This window comes from Armigeres subalbatus, chromosome 3 (assembly GCF_024139115.2).
Source record: "Armigeres subalbatus isolate Guangzhou_Male chromosome 3, GZ_Asu_2, whole genome shotgun sequence".
Taxonomy (NCBI): Eukaryota; Metazoa; Arthropoda; class Insecta; order Diptera; family Culicidae; genus Armigeres; species Armigeres subalbatus.
Genome location: NC_085141.1, coordinates 252,257,543 through 252,283,886, shown reverse-complemented (window position 1 = coordinate 252,283,886; position 26,344 = coordinate 252,257,543). Strand labels below are relative to the sequence as shown.

At 41.2% G+C, this 26,344-nt stretch overlaps 1 protein-coding gene across 1 annotated transcript in view; it reads left to right on the top strand.

Annotated features, from left to right (window-relative positions):
* Window positions 1–868: 868 nt before the first annotated feature.
* LOC134223588 (cathepsin L) overlaps window positions 869–26,344 on the top strand; it is a 33,997-nt gene continuing 8,521 nt past the window's right edge. Inside the window, exons 1-4 of the mRNA XM_062702771.1 lie at window positions 869–1,026; window positions 1,170–1,317; window positions 17,041–17,246; window positions 18,358–18,479. Coding sequence (XP_062558755.1) covers window positions 1,225–1,317; window positions 17,041–17,246; window positions 18,358–18,479 — 421 coding nt within the window. The 5' untranslated portion in view covers window positions 869–1,026; window positions 1,170–1,224. The remainder of the gene's footprint in view (window positions 1,027–1,169; window positions 1,318–17,040; window positions 17,247–18,357; window positions 18,480–26,344) is intronic.

Genomic DNA, 26,344 nt, shown 5'->3' with positions numbered 1-26,344 from the left:
TTATTTTATTATGCTGATTATTTATATTTGTCCTGTTCGGGATTGTCCACAGATTATTTTATTTTGAATTTAAAGTAAAAACTAAAAATGCAAAACTACGCTAGAGATAAAACTGCAACACCGTCCTTGATTAATGTAAATGGCGACTAAATTTGTTATCAAGTTGCAGTTGCTGGTTAACAGATGTGTTCGGTAATCTTGTAAGCATATTGTTCGGTAAAAATATGTTTTTTACGGTCCACGTCAGTATTTTTTTTTGCCGTACAGCCGAACAAAACATAATTGCCGAAAAAAACAGTAATTTTTTGACAATCGTCAATAATTTTATTTCCATTAACTGAGTCACCGGTAAAAATATCATTTTTGACATTTGGTTTACTGATTTCTCAGTAAAATCATATTTTACTGAGCTAGATCTGTAAAAATAATTACCGAACACCAAAACCCTGGTTAAGTGTGTATGATATGTTAAGTTGATAATATAAATCGAATTTAATAAATAAAATAATTGAATTTTTTTACGTGTATGCTGTGCTGTAGGATCTGTCAAAATTAACACCGTCGTGTGTCTTCTTCTTATTTTTACTTGGATTCGTCTATTTATTGATGCAGATTGCGGTTCGAATGGACCAATCAATAAGCAAAAACTGCCGCTATGAAATGAACAGATCGCGCCACCGTAGACATGTTCTGTCAAACACACACGAATAGAAATATGCGTATACAGTGCCGCCGTTGTTTTGATGCGGTGAGTGCAAAATGAGTTACCTTGATTGATCCATTGTGTAAACATTATTATTCATGCGCTGTGTTAACAATTCTTAGCGTGTAGAATGGAAGCAAAACGAAAACAAAGAGAGAGTGAGAACTTTTGCGTAAAACTGGGAGAGGAACCCTTTAAAATGCGTAACTCACTTTTATTTTATTCATTCTACGCCAAACAGTGTCCTCGGTAGGGTAGTGTCGTGCTTTCGTCAGAAAAGTACAGTGATAATTGCTTTTTATTTTGTTTTTGTGTTGATTGAGGTGAGTACAGTTTTTTTTGCCTATACGATTCAGTGGTAAATTCCCCCGAAATTTTGCAAAATTAATGAGAAATTTCGAGGGTATATTACCAATACACCTTCAAGCCCGCATAAACCCGGATTTTTCTTTGTTATGTCCCACAGGCTTAAAGTGGACAATAAAAGTGCGTAGTGATCGCAAAGATAAATCCGAAACAAAATGAAGATTCTCGTCCTCTTGGTGGCCTTCGTGGCCGCAGCTAATGCCGTCTCGCTGTACGAACTGGTCAAGGAAGAATGGAGCGCATTCAAGGTAAGTGGCTCTTAAGCCTAGATACGGGTGGAAGCTGTAGTCAAACAGTTATGAATAGAATGCTTCGCTTTACTGTCGAATTTGATTAGGTAGAATGGCTATCACACGGGTTTGTTAAAACAATAACAACATTAAAATTCGCATTTATAAGCGGTGAACGATCGATAAGTGGTGCGTGATTAGCCTACCTAACTGCTTCTATGGAATATTTCCGTAGCGGAAGTTTGTAATCGCGTTTGATTCGAAAAGAAAACAAGTAAAAAGAAGTGTATACACTAGTCAACAAAGGAGGTCATTCCATGCCAAATTTGCAAAAGTTCATATACCTACATGTTATCAATCGAAATGGGCGAAAGCTGGAAAAGAGTTATCTTGACCGATCCCTTCTTTTTCAATAACAGAGCAGTGTTTTTTTCTGCGATTTACCATTTTGATTTCAGTGATAACAATTCAAAATTGTGTACCTACCTACTGTTGATAAAAGCAAACAAACCAGCTGCTTGCACGAAAGGGGGATATTGACAAAGCAGCACTTTCTTGCCCATCAACGCCTTCGGTAACTCGTTGGTGTTTTTGAAAAAGAAAATAAATTGAAACATAAAAAATTTGCATAGCAATAACATTTTAAATTAGATTCAAAATGTGTTTCAAACATAAACCTGTTTCTCCACTTTACCATTTTAGACAAACAATAATTATTTTTTTGAAAAATGTAATGTTTTGACATTTACCTACAAGTTTGAATTTATGAAAAATTCGGGGTAAACATTGATACCAAATGATTCATGATGATCTACGCTTAATTAAAAATTACATGAAAAAAAACTGCGATTAGAACTAATCTCAATCAAGTTGAATGTGTTGACCTATTTTCCCGACTGAAATAAGTTTAGACGTCCAACACACAAGACAATTGTTCGATGTATTCATTTGAACCTGCTAACTGACGCTTGAGAATGTTTAGCTCTTACTAGCAAATAAATTAAATTTTTACTTGATTGGATCATCTTAATTTCGTGACTCAATTTATTTATTCGGTGGATTGTTTGTTCAAAATTTTAGTTTAAAAATAAATTGAAAAGTTGAAAAAGGATATTTGAAGAGTTTTGCCATTCGTCTCTATTTTCATTATCCATATCAAAATCTGATCTTAGAAAAACAAAGCTACTAAAATGTGCTAAAATGATTCAAAATCTATGCAGTAGGTATTTAGCATTTCTGAACGGTATATTCTATGCTTATTTGATTAACAATATTTCTGTTTATTTCGCTAGGAACATTTGATTGAAAAAGTAAAGAAGTCAACAAGTTCAATGGCGCAGTTCGGCTCATTAGAACTGCCATTTCTGGGTCGCGAGATCTGTAAATACGAATCAACGAAAGAACCTTATCAATCTTCTGAAAGCATGTGCACAGCTGTGTTTGTGTGTTGTATTATTCCATTCGCCCAACTCTTTCTCTTGTTCTGTGTCGTACGATTTTGTAAACCTGTTCAGTTGGTTGTGACTCAGAAAATCTGACTAATTATTGTATACGTCCATATTTACGACTGCGACGACACAATACCATGCCGGTCTATACATCAAAATAAGCTTCACCTGGCTGTGTATGTTGTACGGGGTTTCCATGTTTGCATTGCTGCCCAATCTTCTACGCTGTTATTCGTACCATCATTTCTTTCAATGTGCATCACAGAGCAATGTACGAATGTGCGAACCGAAAACAACAAATAAATGGTCCCCTGTTTCAGACGGACGGATTGCGCAGAGACGTAGGAATAACAGCAAAATGAAAAAAAACTACCGTGAGCGCGCTTGCGTTAAATTTTGAGCATGGCCTACGGGATATGAGATGGTCCTATGTCCAAAATACGGTTTACTAACACATTGTTCAGTTATCCTGATGACCTTTTTGTTGTCCTTGATTTGATTTTTAGATGTTCAAAAGAATGGAATGTCCATGTTGTCTATATGCATGTCGTTCTTCTATTATACGTAGGGAGTATGAATGATTTTGAATTTGAATTATAGAACAGCAATCATGCTCTCAACTTAAACTATAGTATAGTTATACTGCCCATAAATTCATAACAGTCCCATGTTTGCTTAATTTCCTATCTTCATGGGACTGTTATGAATTTATGGGCAGTAAGCTATAGTACAGTCAGTGGAACGAAATATACCGATAATAAAGAGTAGGTATTTCTAATTTCAAGGCCACATACAATTACGCCTAATTAAATAAAGTTCATATTACATGTATGTATACCAAACGTTTACTCAGCCAAAACAATCTTAGGAATTTAATCAAAATTCGATTTATTGTGAATATGAAATGCTTTCATAAGCGATGAAATAATAAAATCGTTAATATGCATATTGGATTGCTGTGACCTGTTTTTTTAGTGGATCACAATCCTGAAAAATAAAATAAAATGGTTTGGAACGATTAAATATGAAGAGAATACGATTTTTATGTAAACTGATTTTGAGGCAGTTATTATTATGTTCAGACTACGGGTTTGTTACTTATATGTAGAGACGAAAGCATTTCTGTGTCTAACCTAATGACACATGAAATGTAGTCGTCTGACTTTATAGAACACACACACCGTAATCTGAACATAGTTTAGTACCTATACAACTCGTTTTGCTTTTGAGAATTAGGCGTGCTGCTACCTAAAAGAATTTTGATTGTGCTTTGCTCAATAAGATGTAATCTTCCAATATAGATTTTTTTTATAGATTTATAAATTAAAAACTTCTTGAATTAATTCGTTTCTATTGTTAGTTGTCAACTAACAACTATTATTTGTACTGTACATGAATCGTCACTTTTCAGGGGGTGTATTCGACGAATAACATTCAGAAATAACCCAGCCCGATAGTGACGCTCATCCGGATCTGGTATCCATTCGTTGTTTGACTGTGGGAGGCTAAATGGATCGGATTACACGTCTCGATCAGTGTACTTTGTTCCGTTGGGTAGACACAAAATGATAATGGAATTTCGTATGTGTGATGTAATTTAAAGATCCACTTATACGTGATTTTATCATTTTACCTTTCTACAGCTCGGTTTATTCAGCGATTCACCTCCTACCGTTTCTTTCTAGGTTGAAATTCTAAACCTTTCTGATCCTATTACAAAAATCGAAATAGTGACTTATTTTGAATGATGTGTCTTGTATACCATTCGATAGCCACATAGTTCAAATTTAATTTCCCAAATTTCAGCCCCCTGTGATAAGAACTCATTACGCCACAGACATCAAACTTGGGAAAATGGTGAAAATAGTAGAAAAATGCAACAAAGCGAATAGCGGTCCAATTTTGGAATTTGTTAATGGAAAGGTAATTCTCTAAACATTAAAATGTGTATGTTGTTGAGGTTACACGAATAATTAAAATTTGTGAACAATGGGCAATGCTTGAAAAGATAGTTTTTTTTTGCCTTAGTTGGACTGACTAACGAGCAGGGCCGAGTAGTCTCAAGAGACCACCACCACAGTTTAGTTTGGGGTCTATATTATCCATATTATCTGTGGAACGAGAATCCAACTGCGAATAGCTGCGGATGAGCGTGATTTTGGCAAACGGTCGGATTTTTTGACGTAAACTACGTCTAAAGGGAAGACAGGCATACAGGGTGTAAAATGAAAACTTCAAAATTGGAGACCGTCACGAAATCATGTAAGATTTGTAACATTAAAGGTCCTTTATCTTTCGATGGATTTTCGACATTTGCTTATCAATCGATTCAGAAACTCACCATCAATTGCCAGTACTATTAAAACTTTTGTGTATCATCGCTAAACTATTGAAAATTTCAGTTCTTTCATGCATCATGCATTCCCTATGCAGCGCGTTCCAATCCTTGGTAATGCCTACTTTTAGGGTATTATTAATTGGCCCAGCTGCTAGACAGTGGGGTCTCTACTCCCTCACATTAGTGAGAGATGCTGCTAAAGCTGGGTAGTAGTGTCGATGGGATAGTTCCTTCTCTTCTATATAGAGCGGAATAGTTGGTTCAGTGTACTATATTTGGTTTTACGTAGTTTACGTCGAGCGGTCGTGTCCTGTATACAATCCCAATTTTTTTTGTTAAATACTACAGTACTACAAAAGGTCGTGGTTGTCATAAGACAGAGAGTAAAGTGGACGACCAAATGAAAGTATCGTGGGTTCTTTGATTAATTTCGAAGAATGTTGCGCTTTATTGCAAAATTGAAATTTCTAAATTATTTTAATTAATGTAATGAATTGACTAGTCAATAAATTAATCATATTCCTTCAATCCACCGAGTTAAAAATGGTCATGTGTGTGTGTCATCCTCTACCCCTCACCCAGCTGGGGGTGTTGGTCAAGTAGTACTACGAATAATTTGATCATATCTCATGCTCCGTGATGGTGCCCTTTTTGTTACGAAGACTAGTACTACAAAAAGGATTCACTCCTGAAGCAAAAAAGGTTTCTTCAGGAAGTGTAGGGTACGGGATGTACTAGTTGTTCATAACAGGTACAGCAAAACTTCACAAGGACGCCCTTATTAGCACTAACTACTCAGGGAATAGATGGTCGAGAATAGCCACTGTTGCTAACTAAAGCGTGAACCGAATATCTGGGACTCCCACAATATTCGCGGCAATAGCAGCAAACGATGCCCTGTTTAAAAATTTATAAATATAGAATACATTGAATGAAATAAAAAGAAGAATTGGAACATGCTCACCAGTTCATCCACTATCAAAATAGCCTCAGGTTCGAACAGGGCTCATTCGGATTTTCCGAGGAAACGACATAATTTCAATGCGTTTAACACGCTTCTATCGGAATTGTGGCCGTCATAATTATCGATATCCGATTTCCATCAGCAAACTTTCTGTCAAGGCTGTTGCTGTCGCTTTTGCATTTAAATGGGTTCAGTTCAGCTGAGCTCAAACTAAATGCCGTCTTATCAACTCCATCGCTAGATATCTTCCTTGGCACGGTTGTACTACAGCACTCAGTTTTCCACGTTCCTTTTGTCTGATACAGCTATATGTCTTCAGAATCTTAGTGGACACTTTTCCGATAATCTTGACACCTTTACTAAAAAATTCAGATTTCTGTGAAAATATTTGAAGCGATACGTGAAAAATTCGACAATAAATTGAAAAAAATCATCACTTCTATGATTAAAAATAACATCAACAAATTCATTCGTAAATTAAATATTACGTGCAGGCATAATGTTCACTCGTTTGAGTTGAATTTTATATTATCTGCTTAAAATTATGAAAAAGATCCAGTTGGATTCAAGATTTTATATCCCTGGATTTAAAATAAACTTAGAAGAATTTTCCGTATGAATAAAAAAATCATCTCGAAATCTGATGAATTTCTTGTTGAAATTTCATGGAAAGCCTTATTGAAATGTGGAGAAATTGATAAGAATGTCTTGTGTAAATAAAAAAAGATTTCCTTTGGAAATTCGTAAGAATTTTCCTTGCAAACTCAAATAAAATTCTCGAGCGAAGGTGAGAAAATTATCGTTAAGGGCGGATGAATTTCTCGTGAACAACTATAAAAATTACAACTATAATAATATCGGTGGAATTTTCGTAAAATTTCGGAAACAAACCTATGAAGGCAAAATACTTTTCGTGGAAATTAAAAAGAGAATTCATTGAAGTTTTCCGTGGAATTTTCTATCAAATTTATTAGAATCTCCTGTTGAAATTTGGAAAAATATCCTGTGGAAGTCTAGAAGAACTACCCGTGGAAATTTTAAAGACTTAACATAACATAACATAACAGTTCCATGTTTGCTTGATTTCTTATCTACATGGGACTGTTATGCATTTATGGGCAGTTAAGGAATTAGACAATGCAGCTCCGTTTTTTGAATAACTTCTGTAAAACACTTATTTGAATTCGTACCAATTCGAAACAAAAAATACAGAATCTAGCAGAGTTGCTCAAGCTCTGTTGATTTTCAAGTCAGAATCCTGAGTTTCAAGCGTAAATTCCTTCAGAAATTCCAGAGGAATATTTTCCGAAATTTTAACATAAATTGCTTTGAGAATTTGGCAGAATTATTTGCGTAAACTCCAGCAAAAAATAGTTCGTTATTCATGCGTTACTTCTCCTTTAATTCTTGTACCGAGTTTCTCTAGGAGTTCATGTTCATGCTGGAATTTCAGCTAAAATCTCCGAAAATATGTGCAAAAAATCCTCCAAGAATTCCTACCGAAATTCATCTTTCGTGCGCAGATTCGTCCCAGAAATGCGATTAATAATCCGGAAATTTTCGCAGAAATTGTCCTGGCAATGTTTGCAGAAATCCAACTGCTCTTAGATCTGCTGCAGAAGTCGCTCTAAAATTGTCTGCGGAAATTCTTCCGAGAACATCTGTGGAAATGCCTCCGGGTATTCTTACAAAAGTTCCCTTGGGAAATTATGCTGAAATTTATTTGGGAATTTTGTCGTAAGTTCAAGTAAATTCTTTAAATCTTGAAAATCTACTTGCGGAAACCTCTTCATGAATTCCTGTCGAAATCGCTTTAGAAACCCCGCAGAAATTGATTGGTGGAGAAAATCAAAATGGACTGTAAATTTAAAACTTTATTACTTTTATTTAGAGTTGGTATATTCTACGAAGTTGTTTGTATTTTCAAGCTCTATCACTTTAGTAGCGGCTCAATTTTTTTGAAGGAAAATAAAAAAAATAATTTTGGGTCACCCTAACAGGCGAATTTTTAAGTCACCCTAATCCGTACACTTAAGCACCTTAGTATACGAAAAAGTCATTAGAAAATAGGAATCGAATGTTAATAAAACGTTTGCCATCGACACAGTAGCATGAAGACTTCTACTTTTGAAGTGTTTCACATTTACTCATTAAGAACTACGAAAAACATGATAAAATAATGAATTGAATCAACTACTCCTGACTCGAAATCCGACCACCGTGGACGGATTTCGAATCAAAGGATCAAAATCCGTACAGCTATTATTTAACTAAATGTTTAAATTAAAACAGTCTGATTGACTAAACTACCACTGTAAATAGTTCGATACGCACCTTGAGAAGCGATCCCTTCGATTTGTATTCACAGTTGCTTTTGGTGCAACTATGCTCTACCCAAAAACAAAATGGCGGCACAAACTCCGCGTTTGGTGGGTGGAGATTTGTTTTTGATTTGTGTTGTTTTATTATCAAAGCCTTCTTTCCAATTCTATGCCCTGAAAGCTTACTGCCAAGAATCTGAACATGATAAGATGTATTATTTCTACAGTAATTACCTTTAACCCCCTTTAATTTATTTATATCTCATGAGGTGGACGGATTTCGGTGCTGTATGGATTTCGGTCCCGCACGGTATCAACCGTTTGCACGCAAATAAAAAAAACACGCACGTTTTTGACTTGCTGCGCCCACTGTGCCCTGGTTTGAATTATTTTTAAGATTTATTCTTTGAAATTGCGTTTCTAGGCAAACCTCTTTTAAGAACATATGAATGTCTAAGAATTTAACGAAAGGTTACGCCATTTTCAAAAATTAGTCGCGAATCATCAATAAAATAGTATGAAAATTGCAAGGAAATTAGTGAAACATTTTTGCCCGCCTGCTTGTATGCAGATTTCCCATAGTGCCGTCAACGAAGCCTGCTTGATAACTTTCCACTATTGATGATAGACGACGGAAGATGATCGGGGATAGCATTTTGTAGGCGGCATTAAGGATGGTGATCGCCCGAAAGTTCTCACTCTTCAGCTTGTCGCATTTCTTGTAGATGGTTCACATGATCCCTTCCTTCCACTCCTTCGGTAGCTGTTGGTTTCCCCAGATTCTGATTAGCAGTTCGTGTAGGCAAGTGTAGGCTCTCACTGCCTGTACTTTCAGCGCTTTTTAAGTGCTCCTCGTAGTGCTGCTTCCACCTTTCGATCAACACCCGTTCGTCCGTCAAGATGTTCCCATCCTTATCCCCACACATCTCGGCTCGCGGCACGAAGCCTTTGCGGGATGCTTTGAGCTTCTGATAGATCTTGCGTGTTTCTTGCGAACGGCACAGTTGTTCCATCTCCTCGCACTCTGCTTCTTCTTGGCGGCGTTTCTGCTCCTGAATAACGCGGGTCTGCTGTTTCCGTTTCCGTCTACAGCGGGTGCAGTGCGACCGTCCGCGGCCTGTCTGTACTCTTCGTCGAATATTGTTCCGTCGACATCATCCCACATATCCGACGTTGCTCTCCGTTGCATCTTTAATGGCTGCTCAAACTGTATTCTGGCAGTCCTCCAGAGAGGCCCCATCAAGCTCGCCAGGTGTATAGATATGGAAGGCTGTGTTGAAAGTAGATGCTGATGCGAACATTCATTTATTGGAAAAAAATCTCCACATTTTACAAAAACTGGATGAAGCCAGGAATCAAAAAGATTGTAACCATATTCTAATATTTCTATGTATGCACTACAAAACGCTGTCCTTCAATCCAGTCAATGTTGAACGGCAAACGACCAAACTGCTCGTCACATACAGGAAATTACGATAGGATCAATTGAAGCTAATTCCATAGTTTAATGCAAACTTATAAACATGTACATTACACATATACATCATTTCAATTCGTAAACCCAGTTGATTGATAACGCTCGACACCCGGAGCACAAAGTCATAGGGTGGAGTGGTATTCTAAAGCCCTTGGAGAAACTAATATGAGATGCCAGGCTTTCATAGTGACGAAGAAATTACTACTATTGATAATTTTATAATCTTGTTTTTGCCAAAAAATTGTTGTTGAGTTCCACTGATGTTGGCGATCTGAATGAATCTGAATGCAAAATGGGATTAGGCTCTGTGGGTCTCATTCGCCGGTTGACATGAAATCTTATAATAAGCGTTTGCACTGGACGTATTAATTGTGGTGGTTCAGGAACCTTCTCACAATGCTGCAACCCTAGTAGCATAGCTCAGATTGATTTGGTTGCAGCGACCGAGATAGGCTGAATCAGCAGAGGGTGAACATCCGGATACGATATGCTTGATCATCTTTCCAGTAAATTGCACTTCCTGCAGCGGTTCTCCAAGTTTTCGTGCAATATATAGTGCCGATAATTCTTTGTCGCAATTTCCTGGACCTGGATGGCTACCATGAATCCTTCTGTTTCTGAGAAGATTGCACCCCACCCCCAGTCACGTACTCGACGCCGCTTTTTCGATATATTCCAGCTCCAGTTGATGGGGGTGCAGTCCATGCAACTCCTTCTGCTTCCACGATGCAACCTTTACACTACACACCCACAATGGAATTTACCCACAGCAGGAGTTTTACACGCACGTGTGTAACGCGACACCGGCATGCTTTGGTGCAACGATCGGCAAATTGTGTCGCACCTAAAGCGCTCAAAAGCTTATCAAGCAATCCCTCTCTCTTGACACCCCAACAAGCGAGGATTGGTGACTTTTTTATGAATCCGTAAACGAGGTTAAAAGCAACAAAATTCGTGAACGAGGCTATTCAAGGCTTAGCTCTTAATTAAAGTAAGTATGTAAACAAATTCTTGAATCTGCCAAAGGAAAACAATATGGCGAGTTCTCGATAAGCAACAGGGTCGATGAAGAACGTTCATTACATTGATCCTAAAAGATGTCGAAATTAGGGTAAAATGCCCAATAGTGGACCCCCTAGTAGCGAAATTTTGCTCTTTTTGTCATAAGGAGTAGAAATTTTCAACATATTAATTCTGCTTGACATCTAATACCAAGTTCTGCATCTCCTCTTTACGATACATACATAAAACACTTAAATACACGACGTTATTCGTTGAAATTAACATTTTAAAGTCTGAGTGAATTCGCCCTATAGTAGACCCCCTGGGGGTCCATAATAGGAAATTGCTTCCCTATAGTCGACACTTCATTTGATTTTTATGTTCCGTTTCGGGACGTTCTTCTTCCCTTTTATGGACCCCCCAAAATATTCATATAATGGACACTCTCGTGTTTATTTTTCATAGAATTGTAAAAAATCATTTAATTTTACTCTCCATAGCATTTCCAACGCATGTAATCAAATCATAGGACTGCAAGGTAGGTTCTCCCGATGGAATTTCATAGCAAAATGTTTACATTGTGCTGTAATAATGCAAAAATGGCTGGAGGGTCCACTATTGGTTGGGGGTCCACTATTGGGCACTTTACTCTACGTTCAAAATGCATATTTTAGCTAAACTGCTATCATTAACCTTCTGTCTGTGCTAAAAAAAACTTACGTTGTCTGTGCTCTGGGGTCAAATTGACCCCAAATTGAAATTGCTTATTATTGTTTGGCCGATTTTTGATTTTTGGGGCTGTTTCGAAAGATAATTTAATCATTTTTCAGGTCGTTATTGACTATTGGTGGGCGGGTACATCGCGGGAGGGGTATTAATGAACAAGGGTACAAAAACAGTGATTTTTCATGAATATTTCAGTTATATCCGAAAATCCTACCAATTTTGAACTGCACCTTTTTAAAAAGGTTATGCAGGACGGCGTGTGCTTTTGTTCATTAGGGTAACTGGCCTATTTTGGACCAATAGAGGAAGTGCTTCCCAATATATGCTTATATCTATTGAAATACAGGTTTGATACGGGCGGTAATGATACCATTTAAAAAACGAAAGTCTTATTTATGAAATAGAAATTCGAAATGGGCTTCAGTTATTGTTAAACCGGTGAATTTGCCATTTTCTGAAATGAAAATATTCTTCGTTTTGGACAGTGCAACATATTTTGGACCCCAAATGTGCACATTTTGGACACCCGTCCCACGAGAAACCAATTAAGTCTCTTCAAAGTCGAATTTCTAATTTGCATTGGTCAATGAATCGCCTGCTTTGAGCGTGCTTACAGCGGCACACTAAGAGTTAACTTTGGTAAATCAGTATGGCGAAAGGCATCTAATGTTTAATATTTCGAAAATAGGCACTTTAATCGAAAAAATATTTGGTAGGCGTAGTAGCGGACACCTTCCTGCATAACTGGTACCAAATAGTTTTTCGTGAAAAGCTCCTACTGTTGAGAAAACCCGCGTTAGATGTCTTTCGCCATACAAATTCCTGGTGGTTAACTCATGCTGGCTATTTTGCGCATATACTATAGCGCCTTGATGTGATAGCGGCAAGTAGCAAATCAGCCACTGCCAATAATTCATTGAGCCGAAGCAAAGTCCTATCTTTCGATTGGCATGCATCAATGAGAAGATTCCTGCGTTTTAAATTCACAATTTCGACAAAAACTTATTGTGTACGTTCTGAGATTTTCAGTGATGTATACTTTTAAGCGTAACGCATTGTAACGTTCGCCTTCTTGAACAAAATAATTTCCTCGAAATTTAATCTAAATATCACTATTTTCTCACGAGAAACCAGTGAGACAGATGCTGAAGAACATTATTTTTCTAAAGCCAATGGAAGAATTAGCAGCGGCATTGTTTTTAGTTCAGAAATCAAGAAAATGTCGCTAGGAGGGTCCAAAATGTGTAGGGGTCCAAATCAAGTTGGTTACCCTATAATCTCCAACAGCTTTATCCTAGATCAGGAATTAATTGTGTATCACGAAACAATTATGCATTGCCTCACGAATATAAAAAGCCTGAGTGTTCTTGACAATGAATCCAACAATGTCTTGAAAATAAATTATTATTTTCCTATCCAAATATCATCAATTCAAGCCATCACGATTTTCTTTCAAACGGAAAAAGCATAAACTATTATCATGTTTTCTCCCACTGTGCGATAGATCCGGTAAAGGTGAAATCCAATGGTTAAGAAGGACAACGGTTAAAAAGGATGTCTAATGCTTGCTTATTAATTTACTACTCAAACTCAATTCGACCACCCATCACATCATAGTCGAACAGAGTGGGGTGCTTGGTGGCCTTGTGTCACTGCTTCTGCCTCATAAGCAGGAGATTAAGGGTTTGATCCCTGGCCCTTTCCAATTTCCTATTAGATAATTTCGTTAATCATATAACTCAATCTCTTTGCAAATCAAATTCTCATTGCTAGCAAGTATGATTCTAAATATAGAATTGTTATAAAAAAAAAGCTGCCTGTTACTTAGTAGCAGTAAATAAAATGTAAAAATAGATTGGTATTCATTTGTACCCGCATACGAATGCTATATACGGTCGCTATGCTCGTGCAGGCCTCATACAAGTAAGAATGTGTGAGGTTGATGTGCGAGTAGCGATGGTGTGATAGACGTGTGCGTGGTATTAGAATCCAAAAGCATTCAAATTCTAATTGTAAAAAATGAATCCCATTAGAATTCACTTTAATACTTTCTCATTACTCTAGTACTTCTAATTCTCATTCATATATTCCTATCCCATAGATCGCATCACTTACCAAAGTGAATCCAGATAATATATCCCTTCATACTAACACAATATCCTATCCTAAGACTATCGTGGAGATGCAGAGGTATACTCGGTATCTAGTAGCAACGAGAATTGAACTAATAATCCTTCCTTCCCTTGATGACCGTAAGGACGTGGCCGGCGCCGTAATTGACTTAGTAAAATGCATTGAATTTCCGAAATTTGCACATTGAGAATGATAGCTAAAACCCAAGCTCCATTCAATTGGTTCCCTGTGCAATTTCGACCATCTCGTCGACAATTTTGATATTGCAATTCAGCTGATAATCTTCCTGCGCCAGATGCAGAGCACTGAATCCGTGGCCAGCTTCACATACAGCGCGATAGATGTCGAGGTGGTTCTGGAAGTGTTTTCGCAACTGCTGGATCAGGGAAACACATAGTGTCTGTATATCGGTGATGCCTACGCCCCTACTGTACGTGGCAGGGTGACTTTCTCAATGGAATATTTTGGATAACGCATGCTTTGTGAACACCACACGTAGTGCTCGTTTAAACGCCTCCTAGTCAGTCTTGGTTTACTTCACCAAGAAACTGTATGCCAACAAGGGTACGGCAAACGTGTTTATTGCCTTCATCTTGCTGCCGACAGACAATAAGCTTTTCAAAAATACCGTTGACACGATGCAACAACGAAAAGAAAACCCAGATTAATCCACCTAGCAGTGATGATGCCTTTCTCGTGCATTATAAAATATATTGAAAGAATCACATTAGAAAAGTCAAAAAGCTCTTTAGGAGAATAGATCACATTTTTCGATCATTTCGCATGTTTTTGCATTAGTTAAAATGCATCGCCATCATTTTCGGAAATTTTTTTTTTTGGTTTTGAATTTTTTTTTTCCAATGGGGGACCCTTGGGAAAAAACAATGATTTTTCAATAATTCCAAAATGCAATGTCCGATCGAGCCAATTTTCAATAGCAAACAATGGGACCGCATTCCCCGTCGAATGCAACTTGTTGCGAGTAAATCGGATAATGCTTAGTTCCAAAAAGTGTGTCTACAAAATTTGTACACATACACACACACACACATACATACATACACACATACAGACATCACCTCAATTCGTCGAGCTGAGTCGATCGGTATATAAAAATCGGCCCTCAAGGCCTCCCATCAAAATTTTGTTTTTGAAGCAATATTATAGCCTTTACGTACACTTAGTGTACGAGAAAGGCAAAAAGATAGAGGGGCTATAGCCCCTCCTAGGCATCTAGGCTAGTTACGCCAATGAAGAAAGAGTAAAAAATAAGTAAATCAAGCACTGTCCGGAACAAACAAAATCTATTTGTTTGTTCCTTACAATTAACCAGGATCAATGTACTGTGTACAAATCCCAAAACAACCTTCATCATCACAATATAAACAAAAATGTGATGAGGAATAATCAATGGTGATTGCCTATTTTTCTGACCTGCATTAATTTGTTGAATGGTCAACATCACGGTACCATCATCTTTTTTTGCGATGTGTGTAAGATCATTAAACGAGGGAATGGCTTCAGTCAAAGGGCAACATGGCATAGATCTACACAGTAGGAGGGTTGCACTAAGCCTGAGCTTCTGCATTTGATTTCTCCCCCCAAATCCTCATGCAATGTGTTTTGCTCATAATTTCTCATGTTCTCATGAGTGTCCCTGGGTTTCTTGGAAGTTATAATCCAGGACCGAGAAGGGCAATGTTTATTAATAACGGAAATCGAGTATTATAAGGGGTGTCGAGTTTCCATAAATCATCATATAGAACTGAACCAGAACCGACGAATTGGTGTTTACAAATAAAGCGAAAATAACGGTTTTATTTTGCATAGTCAGCACAAGCAAGAACGGTTATCAGACGATAAGAAGCATATTGCCATTTGGAAGATGATTCAGTGCGACACTGCGACACCAAGTCCGATGGTCAGCAGAGAAAACAACTGCAAGCACTATATAGAATATTACGCGATGACGTCACATTCGTTGATTTTACTCATCTATGCATCTAATGATTTCTGATCCTAAGCAAATGAACAAATGCATCCCAATTTTCTTCTAAATTTACTAAAACTAGGATTAATCTTACTGTTAGGCTAACAAGTACAGCACCTTACTACGCATGCAAAATGTAAAATGCAAGCAAAACCTTTCTTTTGCGGTCACCCAGAGATAAGAAATTATCAGCTAGTGTTGCGTCATGCTTCGGTTCGTAGTTTGTACACACTTAACCCATCTGCTGTCCAGACAGGAAAAGGGTCGGGTTATGTACGGAGCTCATAAATGCGATTTAATTGAGACGCAATATAGTGGCATCCAGCGCAAATGACTCGCGTAGTAGACTCTAGAGCACGAGACTTCTTGATTGATTGGCCATTATTCTGCATAAACAAATGCCGTTGAACCAGTTTTCATCTCACGCTTCGATTAGTGAGGACCGCTTGAGCAATGCTTGAAGCGTGTTATTTAATGGTCTTAGCTTCAGCTCATGCGAAGTCATCCGTTAAATATCGATCATGTCGATACTCATCGACTGACTTACAGCACCTCATATGAAGATTCGGATCTGTTATCAGCAATTTATGTGACCCTGCGACCCGGCGTACGAAAGAGTAAACTTTGGTCTAAAACACGTGTGCTCTTGCGAGCGAGAGTAGGACGATTCTGTATTTTCATTCATTTAATCATTCTAGTGAACTGATACGATTGAAAAAATCAAAGTTCAACGAAATGTTGTCGATCCGATTGTAAATTAGAATGGTTTACTTCTGAAAACATGTTTTTCTATTTTAAAACGCGTTACACCTTGTATGTAGTTCCCATCGTTTACATAGTAATTAACTAGGCTGGATTAACCCAGGCACTTAAAATAAAATGTGCTACTTAGTAGTAGTCCTTTTTGAACTTTCAGTAAATCCGATAAGCATCCGTTTTGCCTTTCTAGCGATTGAGTTAATTTATCAAAATATCTAATCAAATTTGTCCAAGAGATCTAAGCGACATTTCCAATTATTGTTATTTTTTGACAAACTATTGTTTCGTGATAATTTTGAACATTTGAGAAATATTTCAGCAGTATCGTGAAAAAAAGATAATTTAAAATTTGTAGATAAAACACGTTACTTTCTGTCCACACCACCACAATACGAACATATCGATTAAGTCATACACTTCCCCTAAACGAAACGCGTAACCGCCCTTGTTTTTGAATTTGAACCTCTCAAGTTTTTTTTTCTCTCTCTGATCTTTTGCATTTCTTCACGATTCGTGTCTAATGAATGTTAATTTGTCTGCATGACCGATCAATAACACGTTTATCTTTTTCTCCAATCCACAGCTCCAGCATCGCAAGAAATACGACAGCGAATCCGAGGAGCGTATCCGCCTGAAGATCTACGTTCAGAACAAGCACAAAGTCGCCAAACACAATCAGCGGTATGATCTCGGTCAGGAAAAGTATCGCCTGCGTATCAACAAGTATGCTGATCTGCTGCACGAGGAGTTCGTTCAGACGTTGAACGGCTTCAACCGAACCAATTCCAAGTGAGTAACAGAGCGCACGATGACGCATATGAATTTGTTCTTTGTTCTATCGCTGTAGTTCATTACAATGCATTGATGGCGGGGGCAACGACTAATCACATGACATTTCAGCAATGATGCAAAACACTGTTCCTATAATGACATTAATGAGATGTATTATTGCATGTACTGCTATTCGCTTCCGTGCACAACAAATACTTGTACCTATGTGATGGGTTAGACTAATGCAATTTTGCACCGTACTGGAGCAGAAAATTTGGCTGTTTTACAGTCGAATATTCTTTTCCAATGTGTTAGTACAATTAAAATAATGGGGAATGTTAAATTAAGACGTCCATCACCAGAAAACTTTCTTTTCTTTCCTTTCTGGTACACTAACTGATGACTACGAGAATGAAGTTTCGGAATTGAAATGACCTCTACATATGGACGTATATATGTAAAAATAAAGAGATCTTTCTAATTTTTCTTATACAAAAATAATTAATTTGGTGATTAGATAGTTATGTAGTTCGCAGATAGGCTGTGGTCAGAGGGTGCGTTGATATTACAAGATTACAAGATAGTTATGTAGTTATGGTTGACTCAGTAGGATATATCGTACAAAAACTTGTCATAGGTACTAATAGCTACTAAAAGTTTTTTTTGGGACGATGTTTTCATAATAACGTGCTAAGAAAGTTCAATCAAAGTTAATTGCCTATTTCTGGGGATTAAACCACCCGACTTGGACGTTAATTTACAATGTTATGAAAACTCATATGTGAATATGTACGTCATGTGGAAGATATTGATATGGAAAATGTATTGGAGGTAACCAGTTTCCCTTCGATGGGACTCGAACCCATGACCCTACAGTACGCTAGACTGGTGCTTTAACCAACTAAGCTACGAAGGACATCCGTCGGCCTTCACAACCTAGCGGCTACTGAACGAGCTCGAGTTTCCCAAATTGGACGCATAGTCAAATCACTCGCAATCCATTTCTTAAGCCAACACTTCCACATGTGTATAGTACACGTCCACATTAGAGCTAAGTGCTAAGAAGTATATGTACCTAACTATTATTAGCATAATTTCATTTTGATATTTCTTAACACTCTTATTACAGAAACATGCTGAGAAACGTTTTGTTAGAGGAACCTGTGACGTTTATTGAACCAGCGAACGTGGTAATTCCCGAGACAATTGATTGGAGAAAGAAGGGGGCTGTCTCTCCTGTTAAGGACCAAGGTAAGAAATAACGTTGTACTTATTGTTAGGGTAAAATTAGATGAAGTCTAATAGATTTCGAGCGCTTTGGGAATAAGTCGTATGTTCAAAAAATAAGCCTTTTATGCTAATATTTTTTTATTTCAAATCTTTAATGTGTTTTGTTTCTGCTAATTTACATTGCTTTGCTTTGCATTGCTTTGAATAATGAGATGAGTATCATAGTGTGTGAAGAAACGCATTTTACAATGATATATACACCTGTGTTCAGAATAATAGCAGCGGAAGCCGTTTTTCATACAAAATAGCCAACTTTGACAAGCTGTAACTTTGTACCCCGATGACCGATTAAGCTGAAATTTTGGCAGTGAACTACAAATATGTTGAAATTTACACATACTAAGTATCAATTTTTTTGAATGACGCGTTCAAAAATTACGCACTAGGTCAAATGGTTCAACTAATAGCAGTTTTTATTTTTAGATATATTGGCCAATTCAAATGTCAAATTCCACAAATTATATTTTTTTAATTATAAACCTAGTGTCTCGCAGTACCTGAGTGCAAATTGATAACATTCCAATTAATTGTTTTCCTGATATTTCCAAAACAAAAACTGCTATTATTTTGAACAATTTGACATAGTGCGTAATTTTTGAACGCGTCATTCGAAAAAAAAATGATATTGAGTATGTGTAAATTTCAACATATTTGTAGTTCACTGTCAAAATTTCAGCTCAATCGGTCGTCAGGGTACCAAGTTACAGCTTGTCAAAGTGAACCATTTTGTATGAAAAACGGCTTTTATTCTGAACACAGGTTTAAATGCTAATATCATCAAAAGAACTGAAAAGGCGTTGATTTTTTTTTATATTCCAGGCCGTCTGAACGGTTCTGATCTCCTAAGCTGAGATATATGTCCAAAAATGTCTATGTGATCATTAGACATAAAATTATCGGGTTTTGAATAAACGTAAACTTTTTTTATGGGTCTCCAAAACATGCCAGCAGATCCATCGAGCTGAGATTTGATATCGGCTTGTGGAAGCAAATGATGCCATACTAAACATATTTCTCAATAGTTCATTGCTCGCGTCAAACCTAACCTCACAATTTTGATAGGTACTGGTCCTGTTGTTAACGTTTCGAACGAAATTTTTGGATCCAAATTAAATCTGCATACTTCACGATGCAAGAGACTTTCTGTACATTCCGCATTCAAATAGAAACACGTTTAGACAATTATCGACCAGATAATTCAAAGAATAAGAGAAGTATCTCAAAATCAAATGTAATCGTATGTAAACAACTACAACAGTACCAGTACCTGTCAAAAGTCATGCGTGACGTCACGGCGCAATGGAGTATTGCTCTAATCCAGCGGTTCTCAACCTGGGGTACATGTAACCGCTGGCCCCAGAGGGTACCTCGGACAACAATGAATTACAAATCCAATCAAAACCTATCAATAACCTATCAAACCTATCAATAAAACTTAAATTAATAATTGTGTAATTTTTTTATTCCAAAACTTTGTCTTGTGGTACAAGACTTGTTCATAATATGATGCATAGCGATCAGCAAATCAAAGCATATTGAATCCTGACCTCCGCAACAGGCAGAGTGTAACAAAAATTAAAAAGACAAAACGTCTAATGAACAAATTTCAAAAGTCTTCAATGCAATCAATCAATCTACCTAGTCGATACAAAGTGTTGAATAATATTTTAAGATTATGCTTCTGAACTAAAATCTAGAGTTTGAAGGTATGGAAGCCTCCATTTGAGAGCCACGAAGGTGTTTTTCGGAAAGCCCAGATGCTTCGTTGCAACAGAATAGGAAGCGTTTCTATGCTTGTCGAAAGCTTCCTTTCAAGAGGCTCGGAAGCCTTCTTTCAAAAGGATCAGAAGCTATCGTTTCAAAAGGATCGGAAGCCTTCTTTCAAGAGGCTCGGAAGCCGCCTTTTGAGAGGCTCGGAAGCCTCCTTTAGAGAGGCTCGGAAGCGTCCTTTCAAGAGGCTCGGAAGCCTACTTTCAAGAGGCTCGGAAGCCTCATTTCGAGAGGCTCGGCAGCCTCCTGTCAAGCGGCTAGGAAGCCTCCTTTCAAAAGGCTCGGAAGCCTCCTTTCAAGAGGCTCGGAAGCCTCCTTTCAAGAGGCTCGGAAGCCTCCTTTCAAGAGGCTCGGAAGCCTCCTTTCAAGAGGCTCGGAAGCCTCCTTTGAAGAGGCTCAGAAGCCTCCTTTTAAGAGGCTCGGAAGGCTTCTTTCAAGAGGCTCGGAAGCCTGCTTTCAAGAGGCTCGGAAGCCTTCTTTCAAGAGGCTCTGAAGCTTCCTTTTAATAGGCTCGGAAGCCCCCTTTCAAGAGGTTTGGTTTCCATCGTTAGGGAGAGCAATACTGCTGCTAACTGCATGTTAGTTCTATCTGTATATGGCATCCGTATAAACTGACTTGCGGTTAGCGGCAGTATACTGCCGTTCTACGCATGCTTGTACCAAATTCAAAAAACCACAAAAGAGAAAATGGCATTTGAAATTGAACACTAATTTTCATTGCTGAAGTATAACCTGAATGAAATATAAGTTTATTACATCACAGATCCATTCAGAAGATTCAATTTCATTGAAATCATTCTTATTTTTGCCTTTCTCGTATACAAAGTATACGTAAAGGCTATATGTTCGCTCCAAAAACGAACATTTTATAGGAGTCCCGGAGACCCATAGTGTTATATACCGATCGACTCAGCTCGACGAATTGAAGTGATGTCTGTGTGTATGTGTGTGTGTGTGTATGTGTTTTTTTTTTTTTCTTCCTAAACAATGGAGGGGGAATCTGCTCAACAGACATCCTGGGTTGACCAGGAAGTGCTGGGTTAGGGGCCACCTCCAATGAGGGAGGCAGGACTGCATCCCCGACCAGCTAAACCGTTTCCATTGCCGCCAAGCCCATCGTCCCTTCGGTACAACCAGAAAGTAATGCTTCAAAGGGGGGCCAGTGCATAACGCACCCTCGAGGTTAGCTGCGTGTCCTTGCAGCATCGAACATCGTGACTCGCTTTTTAGAAGAACACCATGGTATCGTGCCAGCGCATTGCCGGCTTTCCAGGTGGCCTTACCACGCCCTATGTCCTCGGAAGGTGGGCAGGGTCGACTTCGCGCCTGCTTCCCTCTGCACGACTGGTATCAAGAATGATGATGCCGCGTGCACCCCAAATTGACCTTTCTGCGATAGGGCCTATTCGCCAGCACACAGAGGGACTTGCCGACGCGGTGCCTACGCCTGCCCCAGCCTTGACGAGGACCCCTTTCCGTCCTCGGACTCGGAACCCGCCCGGTTGACCGACGCCGCGAAAGCGACGATACCATGTTGTTTTTCACGCGGCCACTTGTTCGATAAAAGGATCGAGTTCAAGCACAGGGCACCGGTATGACCCATGAAGCCGACTCGAACCTTTGACCACCTCTTATTTGCGCCTGAACTAGCCATCCCTCGAGTCCACGCGCCACCTTCTGTGTAGCTCCGAGACGATTTGGACGATAGCCGATAAAACGGCGTTCCAGCCAACTTCATCTTTACACATCCTCCGAACTAGGTTGTCCGGGGTAGTGTCCAGACCACATGTGGCAAGCATGTGGTCACGCATTGTGCGAAAACGCGGGCACACGAACAACACGTGTTCCGCCGTTTCCTCTAAACCAACGCACACCGGACACTCGGGCGAGGCCGAGTGTCCGAACCGGTGTAGGTACTGTCTGGAAGCAACCATGGCCTGTAAGGACCTGGGTCAGGTGGAAAGTGATTTCCCATGGCGCCTCTTGACCCACGTACCTATCTCCGGTATCAACCTATGTGTCCATCAACCCTTAGTGGAACTGTCCCGCGCACGCTGCGACGTGACCTTTGGGGCCAACCTGACAGACCTGCGGATGCCTCTGGTGGCGCGCATTTCAAAGCACTCTATGTCTTCACCGATAACGATGTCAATAGGCATCATGCCGGTGATGACGCAGAGTGCATCGTGCGACACGGTACGGTATGCGCTCGCAACTCTTAGGCACATGAGCCTATACGTACTTTCTAACTTCGTTCTGTAGCAGTTAATACGCAGGGCCGTGCCCTGCTGGCCCCCATACCTCAGTATGGACAGAGCAACGCTAGCCAGAAGCTTGCGCTTGCTGGCATAAACCGCAGAGCTATTGGACATCATCCGGGACAATGCCACTATAGCTGTGGAGGCACGCTTGCAGGCGTAATTGACGTGGCTACCAAAGGTGAGCTTATCGTCGATTATTACCCCCAAGAGTTTGATTGAGCGTTCAGAGGTGATCGTGCAGTTGCCTGCCCTTATCACCGCTTGCTGCTCCGACTTTCGGTTGTTAACAACAACCACCTCAGTCTTGTGGTGAGCCAGTTCTAACTTCCTGGAACTCATCCACTCCTCCACAATTGCGATCGAGTGGGCTGCAGTCAACTCCACCTCTTCGATCGATTCGCCGTAGACCTCCAGCGTAATATCGTCAGCGAAGCCGACGATTACCACGCCCACCGGGAACTTCAACCTCAAGACACCGTCATACATGACGTTCCATAACACCGGACCCAGTATGGAACCTTGCGGAACCCTGAGGTTATGTCAACGCACTTCCGACCCGCCTCCGTGTCGTATACCAGTACTCGATTCTGGAAGTAGCTTCCGAGAATCTTGTACAGGTACTCGGGAATTCCAAGACGCAGGAGCGCATCTGCAAAAGCTGCCCAACTGGCACTATTTATGCATTCCTCACGTCGAGAGTCACTACTGCACAATAGCGAACTCCCTCCTCTTACGCTGGATAGCTATCTCCGCGGATTTGGTAACCGACAAGATAGCGTCTACGGTCGACTTACCCTTTCCGGAAGCCAAACTGGTTACTCGATAGACCATCCGCACCCTCCGTGCGTATCAACAACCTGTTGAGGATGATCTTCTCGACCACCTCGCCCGCCGTATCAAGCAGGCATATTGGTCTATATGCCGACGGATCCCCCGGTGGTTTTCCCGCCTTTGACAAATGGACCAAGCTCTGCCTTTTCCATGCTTCAGGGAAGACTCCCTCGTCCAGGCATCTCTGCATGACAGATCTGAACATCTCGGGAGCCTCGGCAATGGCCGCTTTAATGGCCAGGTTCGGAATACCATCCGGTCCTGGCGCCTTACCTACACTAAGGGACTGTTCAGTTCCCGCAAGTTCCGCCACAGTTACTCTTCCCTCGTCGGCCACCCTGGCTCCTGGCAGCTCCACGAAGGGAGGCCAGGGGCTTGGGTCGTGACGTGGGAAGAGCCCCGCGATGATCCTCTCCAGCATCTCTGGAGACCGCTCTGTAGGGGCCATCGCCCCACGTGTCTTGGCCATTACGACCCTATAGGCGTCACCCCATGGATTCGCGTTGGCACTTTGACACAGGCCCTCGAAGCAGGCTTTTTTGCTTGATCTAATCTCAGTCTTCAGAGCGGCTCTAGCAGCCACGAACGCCACCCGTCGTTCAACACGCTCCTCTTCTGTGCGTGCTCGCTGCATCCGCCTCCTTGCCCGTAGGCAGGCGCGGCGCAGGTTCGCAATTGCTTGAGTCCACCAGTAAGCCGGTGGTCTCCCATTCCTAGGGTGGACTTTCCTAGGCATGGTGGCATCGCATGCACGCGAGAGTACTGTTACCAGCTGCTCGCCACTCAGACCGAGAGTATTGTGCTCGCGGCGGAGCGCTTCCTTAAACACCTCGTCGTCGAAGTATGATGTCTTCCACATACGAGGACTAGGCCTCGCCCCTTCTTCCGTCCGCTGAATGCTGGTCGTATAGTCGATACTGTAGCGAACCGCCAGGTGGTCGCTGTGAGTGTAGCCATCATCTACCCTCCAGTTCGAACTACTCGTTTGGCCAGGGCTCCAGAACGTATTTTTGGTACCGACATTAGCAAAGTCCACATCCAACATGGCCAGTGATTCCAGCAGGATCTGCCCCCGTTGATTCGTGGATCGGCTTCCCCATTCCACGGCCCAAGCGTTGAAGTCCCCCGCTATCACCACCGGCCTACGCCCCATCAAGTTAGCCGTCAAACAATCTAGCATTCGACCGAACTGCTCGATCGACCATCGAGGAGGCGCATAGCAGCTGCAGAAGAAGACCCCGTTGTTTTTGGCAATGACGAAGCCCTCCTGTGTCGAAGACACCAACTCTTGAACTGGGTATTTCCCGTTGTCCATATCGCCGCCATTTTAGACCCATCGGTGACCCAATTACCGTTCCTGGCGGGTACCCGGTAAGGATCTGCTATGATGGCGATATCCGTCCCCATTCAGCAACCGTCTGACACAGCAGTTGCTGGGCTGCATCACAGTGGTTCAGGTTTAGCTGCGTTACCTGCACTGTGATTTTGCAGCACGCTTAAACGCCGGGCACTTGGAACCCCCCATGGGGTGCTTGCTGTTCGCAGCTTTGCTGGAACAGATCAAACAGTTGGGAGGGTTCGTGCAGCATTGTGCCTTATGTCCCTCCAATCCGCAGCGTCGACAGAGCTTGCTTCTGTCAGGGCCTTTGCAGTCCCATTGCTTGTGCCCCGGTTCCAGGCACTTGAAGCAAACTTCGGGTTGCTCGTATATGCCCACAGGGCATACCGACCACCCCACCTTGACGCTCCCTAACTTGACTACCTTGGAGGCGTCAGCTGCAGGTAGCCGAACCAATGCTACCTGTGTCCCTGCTGGACCTTTCCGTAGCCGAACGGCTGCGGTGGACGCCTCCACTTCACACTGTCGCCGCAGTGCCGTGACGAGCTCTTCGACTTCGGTGATCTCGTCCAGGTCTTTAACCCATAGATTCACCTCCGTCGTGAGTGCCCTCACCTTGACCGTCTCGCCTAGGACTTCCTCCGCCAACTTCTTGTAGGCGGCGCCCTTTTGCGAGACGCCCCGCTTTAGCTCGAGGATCATCTCGCCCATCCGGGTACGTCTTATTCGACGTACGTCGGCGCCGAGTTCACCGAGCTTGACGTCACTCCTCATCGCCTTCAAGACGTCTGAGTTCCTATTCTCGTCCGTTTTGATGACTAGGGCATCGCTCCTGGAGCGATTGGCGCCTACCTAGACTTTTCTGCTACCCTCATTCGCCTGGGCCTTCTTTTCGGCCCTTGACGTCTTCGGTTTCCTCTCTTATTCTTGACCAGGGTCCAGGAGGCGTCATCCCCTCTATTTCCCTGGTCTGGGGCGGCTGAGAGCTCTCAGCCTGCCGTAACCCCTACCACCGTCTTTCCTGGGTGGACGGACCTTTCCAGGTCCTTCCTCCCCGGTTTTGGAGGTACCTGGCCGGGGTTCGGCTTCCCAGCCCCACTACCCTTGTTCGGGGTAGTAACCCTCCGCGTTTTGGGGCGGCCCCAGGAGCTCATCCTGGAGACTGTCTCCCCGTTTTTGTGTCTGCTCCGTTGGAGCAGCCCCCCGACGTGCCCGCGAATACTTGAGCCTCGGTCTGGATAGACTTTGGCACCACCGTCTTCGCTGGCACGTCCTCGGTCGATTCGACCTTGCCCAAATCCGCGAATTCTTGGTCCTCAGTCTGGGTAGACCTTGACTCCATGGATTTCACGGGTTCGCACTTGGCCGTCCCGACCGCCGTTTCCAGCTTGGCGTCCAACATCGACTTTCGAAGTTTCTGCAAGCTCCTCTTGAGGTCCTTACTGATATTATGCTTCGATGACGCAAAGTCGATGATGGCGTCCAGCTGTTCCGTCGCCACCTCGAAGGCCGAAAGCCCATCGCGTTTGCGGTTCATCGCCTCCACAAGCCATGGGCCGTCAATAACCTCTACCGGCGTTTTTTAGCCGAGAGGAAGGTTAAGTGACCCACGCTGGCGCTGCGCA